The 15,867-nt window shown below is 51.3% G+C and overlaps 1 protein-coding gene across 4 annotated transcripts in view; it reads right to left on the bottom strand.

Annotated features, from left to right (window-relative positions):
* Positions 1 to 15,867, bottom strand: part of BRD4 (bromodomain containing 4) — a 103,129-nt gene that overhangs the window by 18,716 nt on the left and 68,546 nt on the right. For all 4 annotated transcript variants that reach the window (XM_039466818.2, XM_039466819.2, XM_039466817.2 and 1 more), the window contains exons 3-9: positions 13,406 to 13,543; positions 11,922 to 12,057; positions 9,875 to 10,164; positions 8,919 to 9,281; positions 7,959 to 8,087; positions 1,206 to 1,415; positions 314 to 513 (exon numbers count right to left, since the gene is read on the bottom strand). In XM_039466818.2, the coding sequence (XP_039322752.1) occupies positions 314 to 513; positions 1,206 to 1,415; positions 7,959 to 8,087; positions 8,919 to 9,281; positions 9,875 to 10,164; positions 11,922 to 12,057; positions 13,406 to 13,543 (1,466 nt within the window). The remainder of the gene's footprint in view (positions 1 to 313; positions 514 to 1,205; positions 1,416 to 7,958; positions 8,088 to 8,918; positions 9,282 to 9,874; positions 10,165 to 11,921; positions 12,058 to 13,405; positions 13,544 to 15,867) is intronic.

Consider the following 15,867-nt stretch of genomic DNA (forward strand, 5'->3'; position numbering starts at 1 on the left):
TCACAGGAAACGAGGCATGGGCAACCCAATCTGTGGGAACACCCAGTGGACACTGAAAACAAACTGGCTTGAGGCTACCTGAGTTGCGGTGGTGTTACAGCCCTATCCTTGCTGCCTATCCTTCCCCGACCAAATGTGGTGAGCCCCAAAGGCTGACCCCACAGAAAAGGGCAGAAGCAGTGCAGCTAAAGTCCTGCATGCAAGCGGCCACCAGCCCACCCTGGGGAGCTATGGCTGCAGGGGCCCACATGGTGTCTCAGGGGAGACAGTGGAAGGAGGATCCTCACCCAGGGCAAACTCAGGGGACACAGACCTCGAATTGCTGTTGCTGCTATTATTTTTCTTTGTCTTTTTGGGAGGAGGTTCCTTGGCTTTACTCTTTTTATTCTCTTCTACTTCCTCTTTCTTTTTGTGCTTTTCTTTTTTCTTTTCCTTCTTGTCTTTCTCCTTTTTCTTTGGTTTGTTCTGCTGGGGCTGAGAGAGGGCTGCAAGCTGCTCGTGCACGGCTTTGAGCTGTGGACCAGACAAGCAAGACACACACCCAGGGCTGAGATGGTCTTCCCGTCACCCAAGACCCAGGCGTCTGCTCCAAAAAACATGACAGCATGCGCCTGAAGCATCAGGGTGTGGGCATAGGGGAGGTAGAGGGAGAGATGGCCCCCAGTTGTGGGCCTGTCATGTTAACCAGATTCCTAACATGCCTATGCCCACACCATTCCCTCAACTCCAAAGACTGCCTGTGTCCTCCTCACCAGAGGAGCCCATCAAGCCAACAGACACTAAGTGTCATGGCCATCCTGATCCCAGAAGGGCCCTTAAGAGGCTAAATAAGAGCATACATGTCAGGTACAAAGGGCCTGATGACTGGCTGCAGGGAGAGGAGCAACCAGGTAGGTTTGGGAGAAAAGAACATCCTGGCTCAACCTCCTCCTTCCCAAAACTGACAGGATCAAGAAGCCTCCTCTCTGCCCAGAAAATGGCCATTTCCCTTCCGCTCCCCAACTGCAAGCTCAACACATACACCATACATACGTGTATGATCAACATGCACTTGACCTAGCAGAGAGGTAAAGGCCACAGGTGGTCCAGTGGGTATTCTGCTCCCTTGGGAACTCAGTGCCAAGAACATCTCTTAGAAACTTCTGGGGAGGCCACCCAGGTCCATGGACTTTGGGGATTGGGAATAGAGCCACCAACACCCTCACCTGCTCCTGGAGCTCAGCCAGCCGCTGAGCTCGCTCCTCCTCAGAGTCATCAGTCGAACTGTCACTGTCTGAGGAGCTATCGCTGCTGCTGTCGCTGGATGAGGGTGGGGCCACAACCTTGGTGGGAGGGGGCACTGCCGGGGATGATACAGCCACCACTGGCTCCTCAGGCTCATCTGGCATCTTGGCAAAACGCATTTCGAACACGTCCTGGTAAGGAAAAGCCATGCCATAATGAGGGCTGCTGGGTACCCAGGCCACAGCCTAGTATCACCCTGGCCTCACTGGCTGCTGAGGCCAACTCAACAGTAAGCAACAGAGGGCAAAAGAGGATGGTGGCCCTCTCTCTCTGACACCAAGACAGGGAGGGGCAAGGACCAGCTGAGGGCCTCTGACAACTCTTGCAACACTCCTCTCTCAAAGCTCACTATGAAGAGCAAGGTGGTCCAGATGTAGCTGGGCACTCACTCCCTGGGGGACACAGCCCAGGTAAGGGCATGTGACCCAGGCCACCAAGGCAGCCAGCCCACTGAAATCTGGGGGTGCTTGACAGATGGCACTGGGCCAAGGGTACCCACAGTCCCCAAAAGAGTTAGCTGAGGATCCCGCCAGATACATGGCTCACACACCAGTGGGGAGCAGGAGGAGTCTGTAGTTTGGGAGGGTGTTCCAGGCAGAGGGCAGGGCAGGTGCAGAGGCCCCGGGTAGGAGTGTGCCTGCTACAAGTGCACCTCCTCTAAGAGGCGAAGCTCTGCTGTAGCAGACACGGGTCTAAGACAGTCTCCTCACACTCCTCACTCAGATCTGCCTTGGAGCACTTAACCAAGCAGGGCTGCACCACTGGTGTAGGCATTTCCAGGGCACGCAGGACAAGGTAAGAGAGGACCAGGCAGCAGGTGTGGGGCACTGAGGATAGGCTACAAGAGGGAGCCATCATGTGCAGGAGACCCTAAGACCTTTCAACCCTAAGATCCAGCAATTGGATGGAACCACGTGGGATCACTGAGCTCAAGTCAGAGCAGCCATGCGTGAACACTGGGGTCTGGCCGCACATACTGCCAACCAGCTGGCAAATCCCTGCCCCACCCTGGGAGCACTGAGCGCAATCCAGTGACGGCTCAGGACAGAGGCAGAAGCACCGGGCTGGCTTCCCAGGATTCTGGGAACTGCTTTAAACCGGGAATAAACTGATCAACGTGGAAAACACACTACGGCAAAGACCCTTCCCTAAATGTGTGTCAATGCTTCAGAGAACATCACGGCTCTGGAATCCCCTCCTGATGGCTCAGGAAACACACCTTGAGGTTTCCTCTGAAGGCTGCTAGAGCAGGCATGCCATATAGCTGTGGTGTGGATTCCCTCCCCTCTAGGCCACCATCAGTAAGACTTCCTTTAGCCAGTAACTTTTTCTTTTCTTTTTTTCTTTTTTTTGAGATAGAGTCTCGCTGTCACCCAAGCCGGAGTGTAGTGGTGCTATCTCAGTTCACTGTAACCTCTGCCTCCCAAGTAGCTGAAGTTATAGGGACACGCCACCATACCCAGCTAATTTTTGTATTTTTAACAGAGAGGGGTTCTACCATTTTAGGCTAGGCTGGTCTTGAACTCCTGACTTCAAGAGATCCCCATCTGCCGTGGCCTCCCAAAGTGTTGGGATTACCAGCGCTGAGTCACTGTGTCCAACCCAACCCAATAACTTTCTTTTCTTTCTTCTACTTTTTTTTTTTTTTTTTTTTTGAGATAGGGCCTTGCTGTCGCCCAGGATGGAATGCAGTCAATGGCTCAATCATGGCTCACTACAGCCTCATCCTCCTGGGCTCAACAGATCTTCCTGCCTCAGCCTCCTGAGTAACTGAGACCACCATGCCCAGCTAAATGTTTGTACAGACAGGATTCTGCCATGTTGCCCAGACTGGTCTCCAACTCCTGGGATAAAGGAATCCTCCCACCTTGGCCTCCAAAAAGTGCCAGGATTACAGGCATAAGCCACACTGCACCCAGCAAAGTAGTAACTCCTTGAGCAGGTCTGATGCAAGGAGTAAGACACACAAGAAGGGATGACCAGAAACCATCACCAGTTAGCCTGACAGAAGAAGGGCCCAGGCAGGAAAAGGTAGGGGGCTTCACATCAGAGTGGAGGCCCCAGTAAGAGTGTAACACAGACCTCTAGCCCTGCAGCACCTGGCCACATACCAGGTGAATAGTGCCCTGGATGTGGGTAGGCTCAGGTCCCAAACTGACTCCAAAGGACATCTGGGGCCACATGAGCTTCTGGAAGAGCCAGGCCTGCTGCCAAGCAGCAGCAAGCAGGTTAGAGGAGAAGTGGGCCTCAGAAGTGCTAGGATATCATGGAGGGAGATGATCAGCTCTCCTTCCCAGGACAGAGGGAGTACCCTCTACTGAGTGGCAGCTGCTTCAGTGAACTGATCTGTGAGCCTCAGCCAGCTTCAAGACATGAGGACATCCTCATTCCTCCCTGTCAGGTGATGACTGTTGTGTAAATGGTGGAGTGGAGGTGTGTGGTGTTCACTCTTGAGGCCTCCTTCCATTCCCTGGGTGCCCATGGCCCTGGCTCTCCAAAGGCCCCAAGAACAAAGAGCAAAGAATACAAGACATGAAGCCAGCTGGGATGAGAAACTAACATTGGCGGGGCTGGGAATTGCCGGCTGCTTGGCATGTCCAGTTGCATGACCCTGTCATGTCTTGGATGTGAGAACTCTGTTGCAGACTGAGTCAGGGGCATCCTGGGAAACCTACAAGCCACTGGGCCCAGGTCTGCTGTAGGAAAACCTTGCTGTGTGGCTGCAACAGTCACACGATCCCAAGTACCAGCTTGATGGTAAACAGAAACGAGCTCCCTGATCAAGGAGCTCATAGTCTAGTGGGAAACAGAAAGGCAAATGAATGGGCAGCAAGGGGTCACTATGAGCTGGAAGTGTGCTGAGACCTGAGGGTGAAAGAACACAGTTGGGGGTGCTGTGAGGCCAGCGAGAGGACAGTAACACAAGACTCAAGATGCACCGAGGGCAACCATCTCACAAGGGAGGCTGTGATGGTGAGCAGTAGTAGACAGTAGTAGTCACAAAGGAACACGGAGTGCAGGCATTCTGCTGTTGGCTTGACAGTGTCTTGAGATCCAGGTGAGGTCCAGCCCCCTGCCCGGCATCCCAGAACCTCCACCCAACTCCTCTAGAGATCTGAGTCATGAAGTCATGGTTCTCAGCTTCAGCACAGCCGCACTAGTTTCAGACAGTGAAACTAGCGGCTGTCAGGCTGTGGAACGTAGGTTTTCTCAAGGATCCCAGAATTTAGAGGCAGAGAGAGAAAAATGAAGTGGATCCTTTTCCAAGTAACTTTCAGGGACCCAGCCAAATTAAGAGACCCAACTAAGCAGGTCCCAACAGCTCCTGAACAGGTGAGCAAGGGCTGGCTGGCGCTTTGTCCCTCCCCTTCCCTGATGGGGAATTTGCTCTACCCTGTGCTGATGCAGAGAACTTAGAAATAAGAAAAACAGGCCGGGCGCGGTGGCTCAAGCCTGTAATCCCAGCACTTTGGGAGGCCGAGGCGGGTGGATCACAAGGTCAAGAGATCGAGACCAACCTGGTCAACATGGTGAAACCCCGTCTCTACTAAAAATACAAAAAATTAGCTGGGCATGGTGGCGCATGCCTGTAATCCCAGCTACTCAGGAGGCTGAGGCAGGAGAATTGCCTGAACCCAGGAGGCGGAGGTTGCGGTGAGCCAGGATCGCGCCATTGCACTCCAGCCTGGGTAACAAGAGCGAAACTCTTGTCTCCAAAAAAAAAAAAAAAGAAATAAGAAAAACAAAGACTGAAATGCCACAGACACAAATGCTCACTAGAATAAAAGCCTGCCCTGAAACCCCTCCAAATCAATTCTGTTGTTGAAGCAGAAACACCTCTACCAAGTGCTGGCACAGAGAGGTGCCATACCCAAGGACAGTCAAAGTGGTTTGGGGCAGAGGAAGTCCACCCGCAGCACCCCCTACCCCTTGCCTGAACTGGTCCCACCCCTTGAGAGCAAGGCCTGTGTCTACTCCAGTCCAGCACCTGGAGTCCATTATGTAGGAAGAAACTCTTCTGCTGCAGGCCCTGGTGTGGCAGACATCCTAGTGGCCTTGCTATTGGTAAATTCCACGTTCAGGCAGGCTTATTCCCCTCCCAGAAGGAGAAAAATGCAAAAAACACTTGAAACCCCAAAATCTTTGTTGGAGAAAATTGTGAAAAGGAGGTGGCTCCATGGGGTCAGGAGAGGAAAAGGAAAAGGGACAAAAATGAGGAAGGAAGAGCTAAACATGGAATCAGAGGGTGCTTTCTATCTTTGTAAAGTAGCTCAAAAAAGTCACCTTTGGTACTGAGAGAGAATCTGTTTCTGATGAGCTGTTCCTATGAAGGTAGATGAAGGGCATGAGTATCAATGTGAGCAGAGTGGGCAAGAGCTGTGCACCTGTCTTCTCAAGACAGCAGAAGAGGGAGAGAGAGCACGACGGAGGAGCTGAAGACACAAATCTGAGGGCACCACTGCCACTGGGTGGCTCTGAACAAAAACTGCATAGAAATTAAAAAGCCTGAACTTCTTCAAGGATGGGAAATACAAACATGAATGATGAGGGGGCAATGTTGCTTGTGAAGAATGCACACAAACAGCAAAGCGAAGAGAGGGCAACAACTCCCCAAGCCCCAAGTCACAGAAAATAAAAACTAAGAAATGGGCAAGGCACCGTTTGCAGGATTGCTAATGCCTGCAATCCTGACAGTTTGGGAGGCTGAGGTGGGTGGATCACCTAAGCCCAGGAGTTTCAGACCAGCCTGGACAACATAATCAGACACCATCTCTACCAAAAAAATACAAAAATTAGCCAGGCATGGGAGCACATGCTATCCTAACTACCTGGGGAGGCTCAACTGAGCACAGCAGGTTGAGGCTGCAGTAAGCAGAATGAGAATCTGTTGCCAAAAAATAAAAACAAAAACAGTAGAAATAAAAAGCTCCAAGCCTGAGCATGCATTTAAATAACAAGAGCCACGTCCATACTAGTAAGAAAGAGCCCAACAAACCTCACAAGGGAAGTGTTTATCCTACTTCAAGAGTTTGAGCGGATGTCCTCTGAACCAAAGGCCGCCCCTGATCCACAGCGAACAGGAAAGATAGTGCCTTAGGTCTGGTGGGAGTAGGTAGGGTATGCTATGGTGGGGAGTCTGGGACAACATGGGGAACTGGTGCAGCTGAGAGGCAAGCAGGCAGGGGGGCTCTGGTGACCTCTGCCTGGCACAGATCATCAAAGGCTTTCCAAGTCCTTACTTCTGCCTGGGAAGCAGATGGCTGCGACAGCCAGGTGTGCAGAAACCCGCTTAAGCCTACAATGAGCACATCAGCACCTCGTGATGGCAGGTGGCCCAGCCAACAGCCTGTTGGTCTGTAACTCCAGCACTTAGGGAGTCTAAGGCAGGTGGATCACTTAAGCCTAGGGGTTCCAGACCAGCCCGTGCAACATGGCAAAACCCCATCTCTTTAAAAAAAAAAAAGGGAGGGGGGCACTAAATTAGCCAGGCATGGTGGTGCAAGCCTACAGTCCCAGCTACTCAAGAGGCTGAGGCAGAGACCTGCTTAACACAGGAGATGGAGGTTGCAGCAAGCCAAGACAGCACCACTGCACTCTAGCTTGGGTGACAGAGCAAGACTCTGTTTCCCAAAAACTAAAAAACAAAAAACAAACAAAAAAAGGGCCAGGCTCAGTGGCTCACACCTGTAATCTCAGCACTTTGGGAGGCCAAGGTGGGCAGATCATCTGAGGTTGGAAGTTAGAGACCAGCCTGACCAACATGGTAAAATCCCATCTGTACTAAAAATACAAAATTAGCCATGTGTAGTGGTACATGCCAGTAATCCCAGCTACTCGGGAGGCTGAGGGAGAAGAACTGCTCGAACCCAGGAGGCGGAGGTTGCAGTGAGCCAAGATCAAGCCACTGCACTCCAGCCTGGGCAACAAGAGCGAAACTCCATCTAAAACAAAACAAAACAAACAAAAAAAACCCAGAAAAAAAAATTAGAAAAGATGATAACGACAGTACTAAATCGTGATGTCATTCTCCAAAAACTTTAATCCAACCTTATTAACCAAGAAAAGACATTGTTTAGACTTAGGTATTTTTCCTTTTTTAAAAAAATATTAGTAGAGTTAGTCTATACATCTATGCTATAATCTCCCCTCCTTGCCCACATGTGCTCGTCACAGTGTGCACCACCCAGGCTCTCAACTTGAAGGAAGTGGCCCAGGACCCACCATGAGAATTGTGGCCATGTGGAAACAACTTCTCTGCAGCTAGAAGGCTCTCTTAAGGCTCTGGTGAAGAGATGTCCACAGTGCAGATGTCCTCAGCTCATGACTGTGACAGTGCCTACTTTGCAAGAATACCCTCCATGCCCAACCCACCTGAGACAGGTCTGTTATACAGAAGAGACTGGGCTATGCACAGCACACACCCATTCTTCCAGCCAAAAGCAACTGAGTGCTGGTGGAGGGTGGGGAGGGAGGGCTTCCAGTAGAACACCCACTCTGCTTTAATTATAATCAAATAACCCCAAATTAAAAGGTAGGTACTAGGCTGAGTTTAGGCACTTTTCTAAAGCAACATGGCATTATCCCAAGGAAGGTGACAGAGGCCCACAGAGGTCTACTACCACGACTACCTCAGCCTGCTCTGCTGAGGGTGGCTGGGTCCTCCTGATCCTCACCTGGAGCTTGCGGGCCATAGCCACCACCTCATGGTCGGGAGGGTTGTATTTATAGCAGTTGGAGAACATCAATCGGACGTCAGCACCGAACTCCTGAGCATCACGGTACTCACGGGCCTCCAGTTTAGACTGGAAAACAAGACAGGTCCCTGTCAGCTGTGTCTGCCACATGACAGTGGAGAGGTGGCTGGCAGCAGACAAAAGGGTTGCCTAGAGGAGCACGCTGGTTTCTCAATGGCTCTCAAGTTTGGTCCAGGCTGTAGTGGGGGGACATGCCATCACCACAGATCCTAACCTCAGGGCTGGGATTGGCCCTGCCAGCATCTCAACTCACCCACCTGGCTCAAAGGCAGGTAGACTCAGAACCCACAAAAAGCAGAGCGTGAACCAGAACTGAGGGGAAGAAATGATGGAGAGGGCTGGGCCCACCTCATCATGATGACACAGTATGGGAACCGGTCAAAGGGAGACAGCACTGTCCCCTGCTCTGCCTGCCCCATGTTTAGAACTCCACTCCCAGAAGAAACATGTAACAAGTCATAAAACCAAAAAGGCCTCAAAACACTATGGTGACAGTGTTAGCACTTACAGCGTGCCTCCCACACGGTGAAGACAGCAAGGTCCTCCCCATCACAAAGAGCCTGGAGAGGCCACTAAGCCCCAAACTCTCATGAAGCATCTACAGTGTGTGCAAGGCCAAAGGGCTTGTCTTGCTTTTCCTCAGACAGGAGAAGAGGCAGCACAGCTGCCTACAGTCACAATGGCCAAGCACTGGGTCTTGGAGCGTGTCCCAAAGCACCCAGCAGGGGGCGCTGAGTTTCTCTGGGTTTTGGGGAAAAGCCCATGCAGCCCTTGTTCCAGGCCTGGGTCTCCTCTTGGACCGGAAGGTCTGGGGAGATTCCATTGTGGAGAGAGGGCCTGCCCACCTTGTCCCACCCTGCTAAGGCACATCCAGCTCACCTTGATTGTGCTCATGTCCATGGGGTGCTTGATGATGTCACAGTAGTCGTGCAGGCCCAGCGCCTCCACATCCACAGGCTTGTAGAAGGGCCAGGCATAGGCGGCGTGCTTCTTAGCAAACATTTCCTTGAGGATGCCGCTGCAGCACTTGAGCTGCTCTGAGACCTTGCTGCTCTTCTCTGATGCTGGGTGCTGCTGAGAGTCGGGCACATCCTTCTTTGGAGGTTTCACAGGCCGGCTGCTCTCCCGCCTCGGGCCCAGTTTGGTGGTCTTAGGCTCCGGGGGTAGTGAGGGTGGCTCGTGAATGGGGTCAATGGTGGTAGGGGTGGTGGTGTCTGCTTTCCTCTTCACTCCTTTCTTTGTCTGCCAAGAACACGGGGGCCAATAGGCAGAGTCAGAAACAGCAGCTGGCACAGCTGCTCCTTGGGGTTACCTGCAAAGCCAGGTCCCGTCTAGGGGCCCAACATTCACGTAGGATGGACCCAAAGATAACTGCATAGGCAAAGGGCCAAGGACAGGCAGACCCTGTCCCACCACTCTGCTCTGCAGCTGGGACAGGACCTGCCTGTGGCAGGAGAAAGCTTACAACCAAGCGCTCACTTGAAGTCAAAGAACCTCTGGAGGCTGCTTCCTACCTAACACCAGGGCATCTCCCCAGCTTCCTAGGGGGGAGGCAGGATTCAGAGACTACTTAGATGGCACAGCTGCAAATATGTGCAGTCTAAATTAGAGAGAGGGGCAAAGGATAGGAACCCACTAGGAGGTGTGACACAATTATGGGATCTTTGAGTCAGCGAGGCATCTGCTTCTGGGCTGCAATTTCAGCACAGCAAGATCTCCCCAGAAACACCCTCCAGTGCCTGGGACCCAGGACAGGCTCTGTGCAAAGAATAGGCAAGGACAGGGGCCACTCTCCTCCCTGGTGACAGCAGCCCTCCATAGCCCAGGACACTCACCTTTACAGGCTGCGGGGTGGCCGCAATGATGGGTGGGTGGCTCTGTACAGGCTGGGGAGCTGGAGCAGGTGGGGGCTGTGGCTGAGGGGGCACCGGCGGGGGCGTCTGCAGTGGCTGGGGAGGCACCACTGTCATGACAGGGGTCTGGACGATGAGGTCTGGGGTGACAGCAGGGAAGGGGTGAGGTGTGGCCTGTACAGGAGGAGGATTTGGCTGAGGGGTCTGGGTCTGCGGAGGAGTTGATGCTTGAGTTGTGTTTGGTACCGTGGAAACACCAGGTTTTGCTGTCCCTACGAATCATAATAAGACAGGGAGTTAGAGGCCATGCTGATATCCACATGCTGACTTTGTAGGGATATACACCACACATAGTGAACGCAATCTGTGTGTTGCGTTTATTTGCCTGAGAGACAAACATCCCAGATTCCACTTTGCCAAACCCGTCCACCTGTCCCTGGGGCTCTGAGAACAGCGGAAAACTGCACTTCCATTTCCTAAGGCGTCAGGGCTGCACTCCCAACTCAGGCACAAAGACCCCTTCATGAAGCCTGGAGGCCCGGGCTCAAGGAGCAGGAAACACACACCGACTGTGAACAGAGAGCGGGAAAACGCTTCTCCTAGCTTCCAGGAACAGCTGCCCTTGTTCCCAGAAGTGCTGCTTTCTGAGTAAGAGCTTCTGGCAGGGAGCCGGCAGTAGCCGCCCTCGCCAAGGTTTCTGGAAACTGGCAGGCCCCTACCTCCTGGAGCCACAAGGGACAGCTGAACTGTTGCCCTTCATGACTGGCTCAGGCGCTGCCTCCTAGCAGCTGTGCAGGGACTCTGAACACACAATGGTCACACAGCCCACCCAACCAGCTACAAAAAGTGAGGGGTTATGGCCAGAGCTCTAAAAAGAGTGGGTGGACTGGGGAGCCAGTGTCTAGGAGCATAATCTGGGACACCACATCCTTGGTGTGCACACTGGCTACCATGAAAACAGACAAAGACACTCAGCGCCCTCATATGCAGGCTCAAGCAGCACCCATGTTCCAGGTGCATCTCAAGGAGCAAGGGTGAGACTCTGCTGACTTTCCCAATTCTCCTTCCCCAGGTACAGCTCCTGGGCTTCTCCCAGATTGGAACAGGAGGTGCCACCATGTCTGCCCAGCATTCAGCCCAAACCTCTGGTCACAGGGAGCGAGGACCAATATCCTCATCTAAGGATAAGGGATATGACTTACATGAGGATCAGGGATGTGACCTGATATGTACAACAGCCACAGGGTGACACGTGAGACTAGTTCTCCTTGGTTGCCCTTGGGTGCAGCAGGGGACATAGCAATCCCCTTTCTGCCACTACTTCAAAACAGAGTGGGAGACCAGGTGAAAGGCTGCTGCTCAGAGAAGCAAACAACTCACACTCAGGAAACACCTTGCAAATGTCACCCTTCTGCAGCATGGAGCTGCAAAGGACAAGATGTAGACAGCAGCTGCTGGAGAGTTTCCTAGATAGAATCATTTCCTGGAGTGGGCAGCTCTGCCAGCTGGCCCCTGGAAACCTGGGTCAGTTGAGGGGTGGTGACAAGCAGAGATGGACAAGGAGGGCTTTCGTTTCAGAAAACTGAGCATCAGAAGCAGAGATGGCTGACACCAGTGCATCAAAGTAATTCCAATAACAAACCTCAAGGTTTAGAACTGAGATATTACTTAAAATGATTTCTGGTCATGTTAACGTCCTTTAAATGGAAAAGTAAAAATCACCTACAACACTAGCAGGGTGAAGCATTCAAACAATGTCAAAGTGTTTTGACAAGTTACAACTTCTTTTTATCGTTAAGTCCATCACCTACCCTCAAAAAAGGCAGGGCCCGATTATTTCTGCTTACAAAAGAACACAGGGCCACATGACCCTGTGGGATGGATCTAACACTGAACCCAATTCCACCAAGTCCAAACACCAACAGGGCCTGCAGTATATAATGTCACCATTCCTCCCACTCCCAGGCCCCCACCGAACTTGAAAAAGGGACAAAGCCAATTTACTTGCTATTTCAGTACTGTACTCTACCTGTTTCTTTCCTCCCACGTCCTCTTCCTTTTGCCTGTACTATCATGATCTCGGTTTCTTCTGTGGGTAGTTCATTTATTTTTTGCAAGAAGAGCTTCTCCAGAGCTTCTGCCATTAAGACTATGTCATCTCCAGGCTGGATAAGGAAACACATGGGCAGAGTCAGAGGGCCCTCCCCTCCCCACCTCTGTAGACAGGGCACCCCATGCCACCCCCTGCCCCAAAGCATGAAGCGTCGTATTCCAGGTCCTTCCCCGATCTGCACCCAAAGGAGCCACAATGGCTACACTACCAAGTATCACAGAGGCTTGTGTTCCCACAGGTGTGCTGAGCCTACACTTGTCTACCTGCACCTCCCTCATGTTTTAAGCTCTGACCTGTCTGAGAAGCCATCCTAATGCCTTAAGCATCTGCCAAGCTCAGCCGATCACTGAAAGGGGCCCTCCTTTGACACAATTCAGTTTCACCAGAAATACTTGAATGACACAGGATTTCTTGCCATGATACATTAGCAGGGCCCCAACAATGCTCCCCAACGTACCCCCATGGCAGCTCACCAAGACTCTGGGCACTGCACATCTCACGCTAGTTTAGGGGTCCCACTCTGTCACCTCATCTGTAACATGCTGTTCCCACTCAGTTCTAAACTGAGAGCCTGGTCTGCACATTTTGCTCAAACCTAAGTGGTGAGAGCTGAGACTTTAAAAAACACAGTAAACTTCAAGAAACTCACCTACCCATCTCTTCTGGGCATTTTTACCCACTACACCAGCAGAGGTCAAAAGCTGAGTTCTGTATAGTGTCTCCCTCCAGAGTCGTTCTATTTGAAAGGGTTGATTTTAATCACATCTGTGGTCTGAACTGTAAACAAATGATCTGGCTTCATGGCACAGCCGAGCCGAAAGGTTTGGCTACGGGGTTAGGAAGTGACCTTCAGGTCTACATGTAGGATCAGGGGGACACTTGATCTATGGCCAAGAGTTATCGACAGTCATGTCCACAGTTCCAGCAGACCAACACCCACAGAGCAGCCGAGCTCTGCGCCGGCCCCATCACACCCTCTCTCACGTGGAGGTCTCTTTTGGGCACACCTCTGCACAACTACATTTTAGCAGGCTCTTTCCTAACAATTTACATCACCCAAATGGACTTAGTCATGAGTCGCCACTATTCTCCTCGCACCTTCTCTACTAGACATGCTTAGGAACCAAAATCCCAAGGGCACCAGAAGCACATGCTTCAGGCCAAGAAGGACGGCTTGTAAGTTCAACATGGCCAGCACCTTCCTCCCAGAAAAAAAATCCCACACCCAGCCACAGGCACCACCACAGGTCTCATTACCTCTACCTCCAAGGGTCTCCTCTTGCCAAACTCGAAGCCTAGCCACGCCTAGCACCCCTGCCCACGGGCTCCTGACATGCCCACTGCCGCGGCCTCCCCTCTTTTCTCCCCAGGGCAGCTGGACACCCACACCCATATCTCACCTTGTTGTAGATGTAACAATTTGTAAACATAGTGTTGAAGTCCTGGATACATTCCTGAGCATTCCAATAGTAGTTGTTTTCCAAGCGCTTCTTTATTGTTCCCATATCCATAGGTGTTTTAATGATCTTATAGTAATCCTGGAGAGCAAAGAACAAAAGGCCAGTGTCACCTAGGGAGCCAGGCAGCACAAACACTGAGCTGGCCAGACTGGCCTGGGGACCTCACCCCGGGCTGCTCCACAGGTAAATCCACGGGAGCCATAGCTCCTAATGGCAACAGCAAGTGATCTCAAGGGGGAACACCAAAAGTGGGGCAGGGAAGGATTTCTGAATGCTGGGGAGTAATTCAGAGGGAAAAGGTACAAGTTTCCAACTGCCCTGTCTTGGACCAGGTTGGCTTTATTGAAATGCACGTTTTTTCCTTTTCTTTTTAAAATATTCTTTCATTTTTAATAAATAAGGGGGAAAACCAGGCAGCCTTTTAAAAGCAATTCTCACCCAGTGAAACAACCATGGCAGGTCCTACTTGTCCCTACCACTTGAAATTCTACCTGTCCATAAAATGCAAATCTCCGCAGCACCAACGATGGAGCCCACTCTTGACCACAGCACTCACGCCTTCTCGTCACCATGAAAAGCTGTGGAGCATAAGCTTCCACCCTTAGTCTAAGTTCACTGGACTTATGTTTCTGACACTTGCATACAGTCTACCACTGTATCCAGATACAGCTAAATGACCAGGTTAACTGCCAAATGACAAATCTGGACAACCTTCAAAATCCTCAGTTTAAAAAAAAAAATCCACCATCTCAATCCTCAAGCCTTCAGATCTTACTCTCTAAGTGCCAAACAGAAGTAGACAGATAACATATGTAAATGACTTAAAGTGCCTGAAATCAAACTGCATTATCTTCACAACTTTTACTCTAAATCTAAACTCTGTTTTAGAACCAAGTTCATTTTTAAAAACAACCACAGAAGGAATGCAGGGACAGAGCAAGCCGTGCCTCGGTTTCCAGGTATGAGGATCACAGAGGGCCAGGCAGGGGGGCTGCATAGAGGCAGCAAGCCCCTAATGACTAGACCGGCTCAGGCTGTTGGCCTGACCCACTGAGAGCTATCACACTGAGTGAAGACAGGTGCTCCCATAGTTAAGCTCGAGTGGCGTTAACAGAATCAAATGCAAGTGGAGTCCCACTGTAGAGGGGCAAGCTGCAGATGGAGAGGCTGTTGCAGGGAGGAGAGAGCAGTATGCTGCTAGATGTCAATTCCTGAAGCCCTGCTCAGGAATGGTAGTGGACAGTATTAGAAAGGGCCGCACAGGGTATGGGTGTGGGGTTTTTGAGATGTTGTGACATATACGAGAAAGAGACAGGGCCACCTGCTTACATGTAAGGGTTTGCCACAGTCATGGCACTGCCCTGGGGGTGAAGGCTACAAGTGCACACTCTGGTACCTTAGGCAAGTGGTCAGGAGGGGAGACTGGAAGCAGACTATCAGTGCCACTTCCTTTGCTCTGACTTCCTTTACCAAGTCCAAATAGATCTAACCCAGTGGAAATTTAGATTTTACTCTATGGCCAAAGGGTACTGAATTGCCCACAGTGTATTACGTGGCTCAAGAGCAAACAGGACAGTGGGGAGGAAGTGGGTGAAGGGAGAGAGAAACGTGGGGGAAGTGGAAGTGCCAGCTTACATAGTAGGTTTAGGGGCATGACAGGAGTCCAAAATGTGGGTGAAGACTTGGAAGGCATCAGAAAACAGACAAGGAATACTTTTTGGGGTGGCCTTATTAACATCTCCAGAGGGAGTTCCAAGAAAACAACTTTAGCATGACAATGCTCCTGACCAAGGACCCCCTTTAGCTCAGCCCCCTCCAAACGCCCTGAGACCACTCTTGCCCACCAAGCTCCCTCCTCAGCTCCTTACTCTCCCATCTCTGAAGACATCAGATCAGGGCCACCATGGATTGACCTCTTCTTCCTATATCAGAACTAATGAAGGCAACATCAGTCATAGGGACAGGTAGATTCACACTCTGCCCAGAGCAGAATGTCCTGCCACTCTCCAGCCTGCACTTCAGAAACTGATCCTGAACTCCAAAACCCCATGGCCTAACCAAATACCCATACCTGTCTGTCCTGCTGGCTGGCACTGTTTCCTCAACCTCACCTGGGATGCTGGTGTCAGCAATCTCAAGACCCTCAGCTCTCCCTTCTCCTGTCTTCACCTTCTGAGCCCTCCCTGCATTTTCTTGTAATAAGCAGACCCCTCTGCTATTCTGGCACTGATACATTTCCATTCAAAGCCAAGCTTCTTGAAATGGTGGCTTCACATCCTCACCTTCTCATTCACACTGTTACAAATCTGGTTTCTACTTCTGTGTCATGTCTTCCTAAGGTCACCAATGCCCTCCTAAAGGTCAACAGGACGGTCAGGTCGGAATCCTCATCTCCTTAACCT

The sequence above is a fragment of the Saimiri boliviensis genome, chromosome 14 (assembly GCF_048565385.1).
Source record: "Saimiri boliviensis isolate mSaiBol1 chromosome 14, mSaiBol1.pri, whole genome shotgun sequence".
NCBI classification, from domain to species: Eukaryota; Metazoa; Chordata; class Mammalia; order Primates; family Cebidae; genus Saimiri; species Saimiri boliviensis.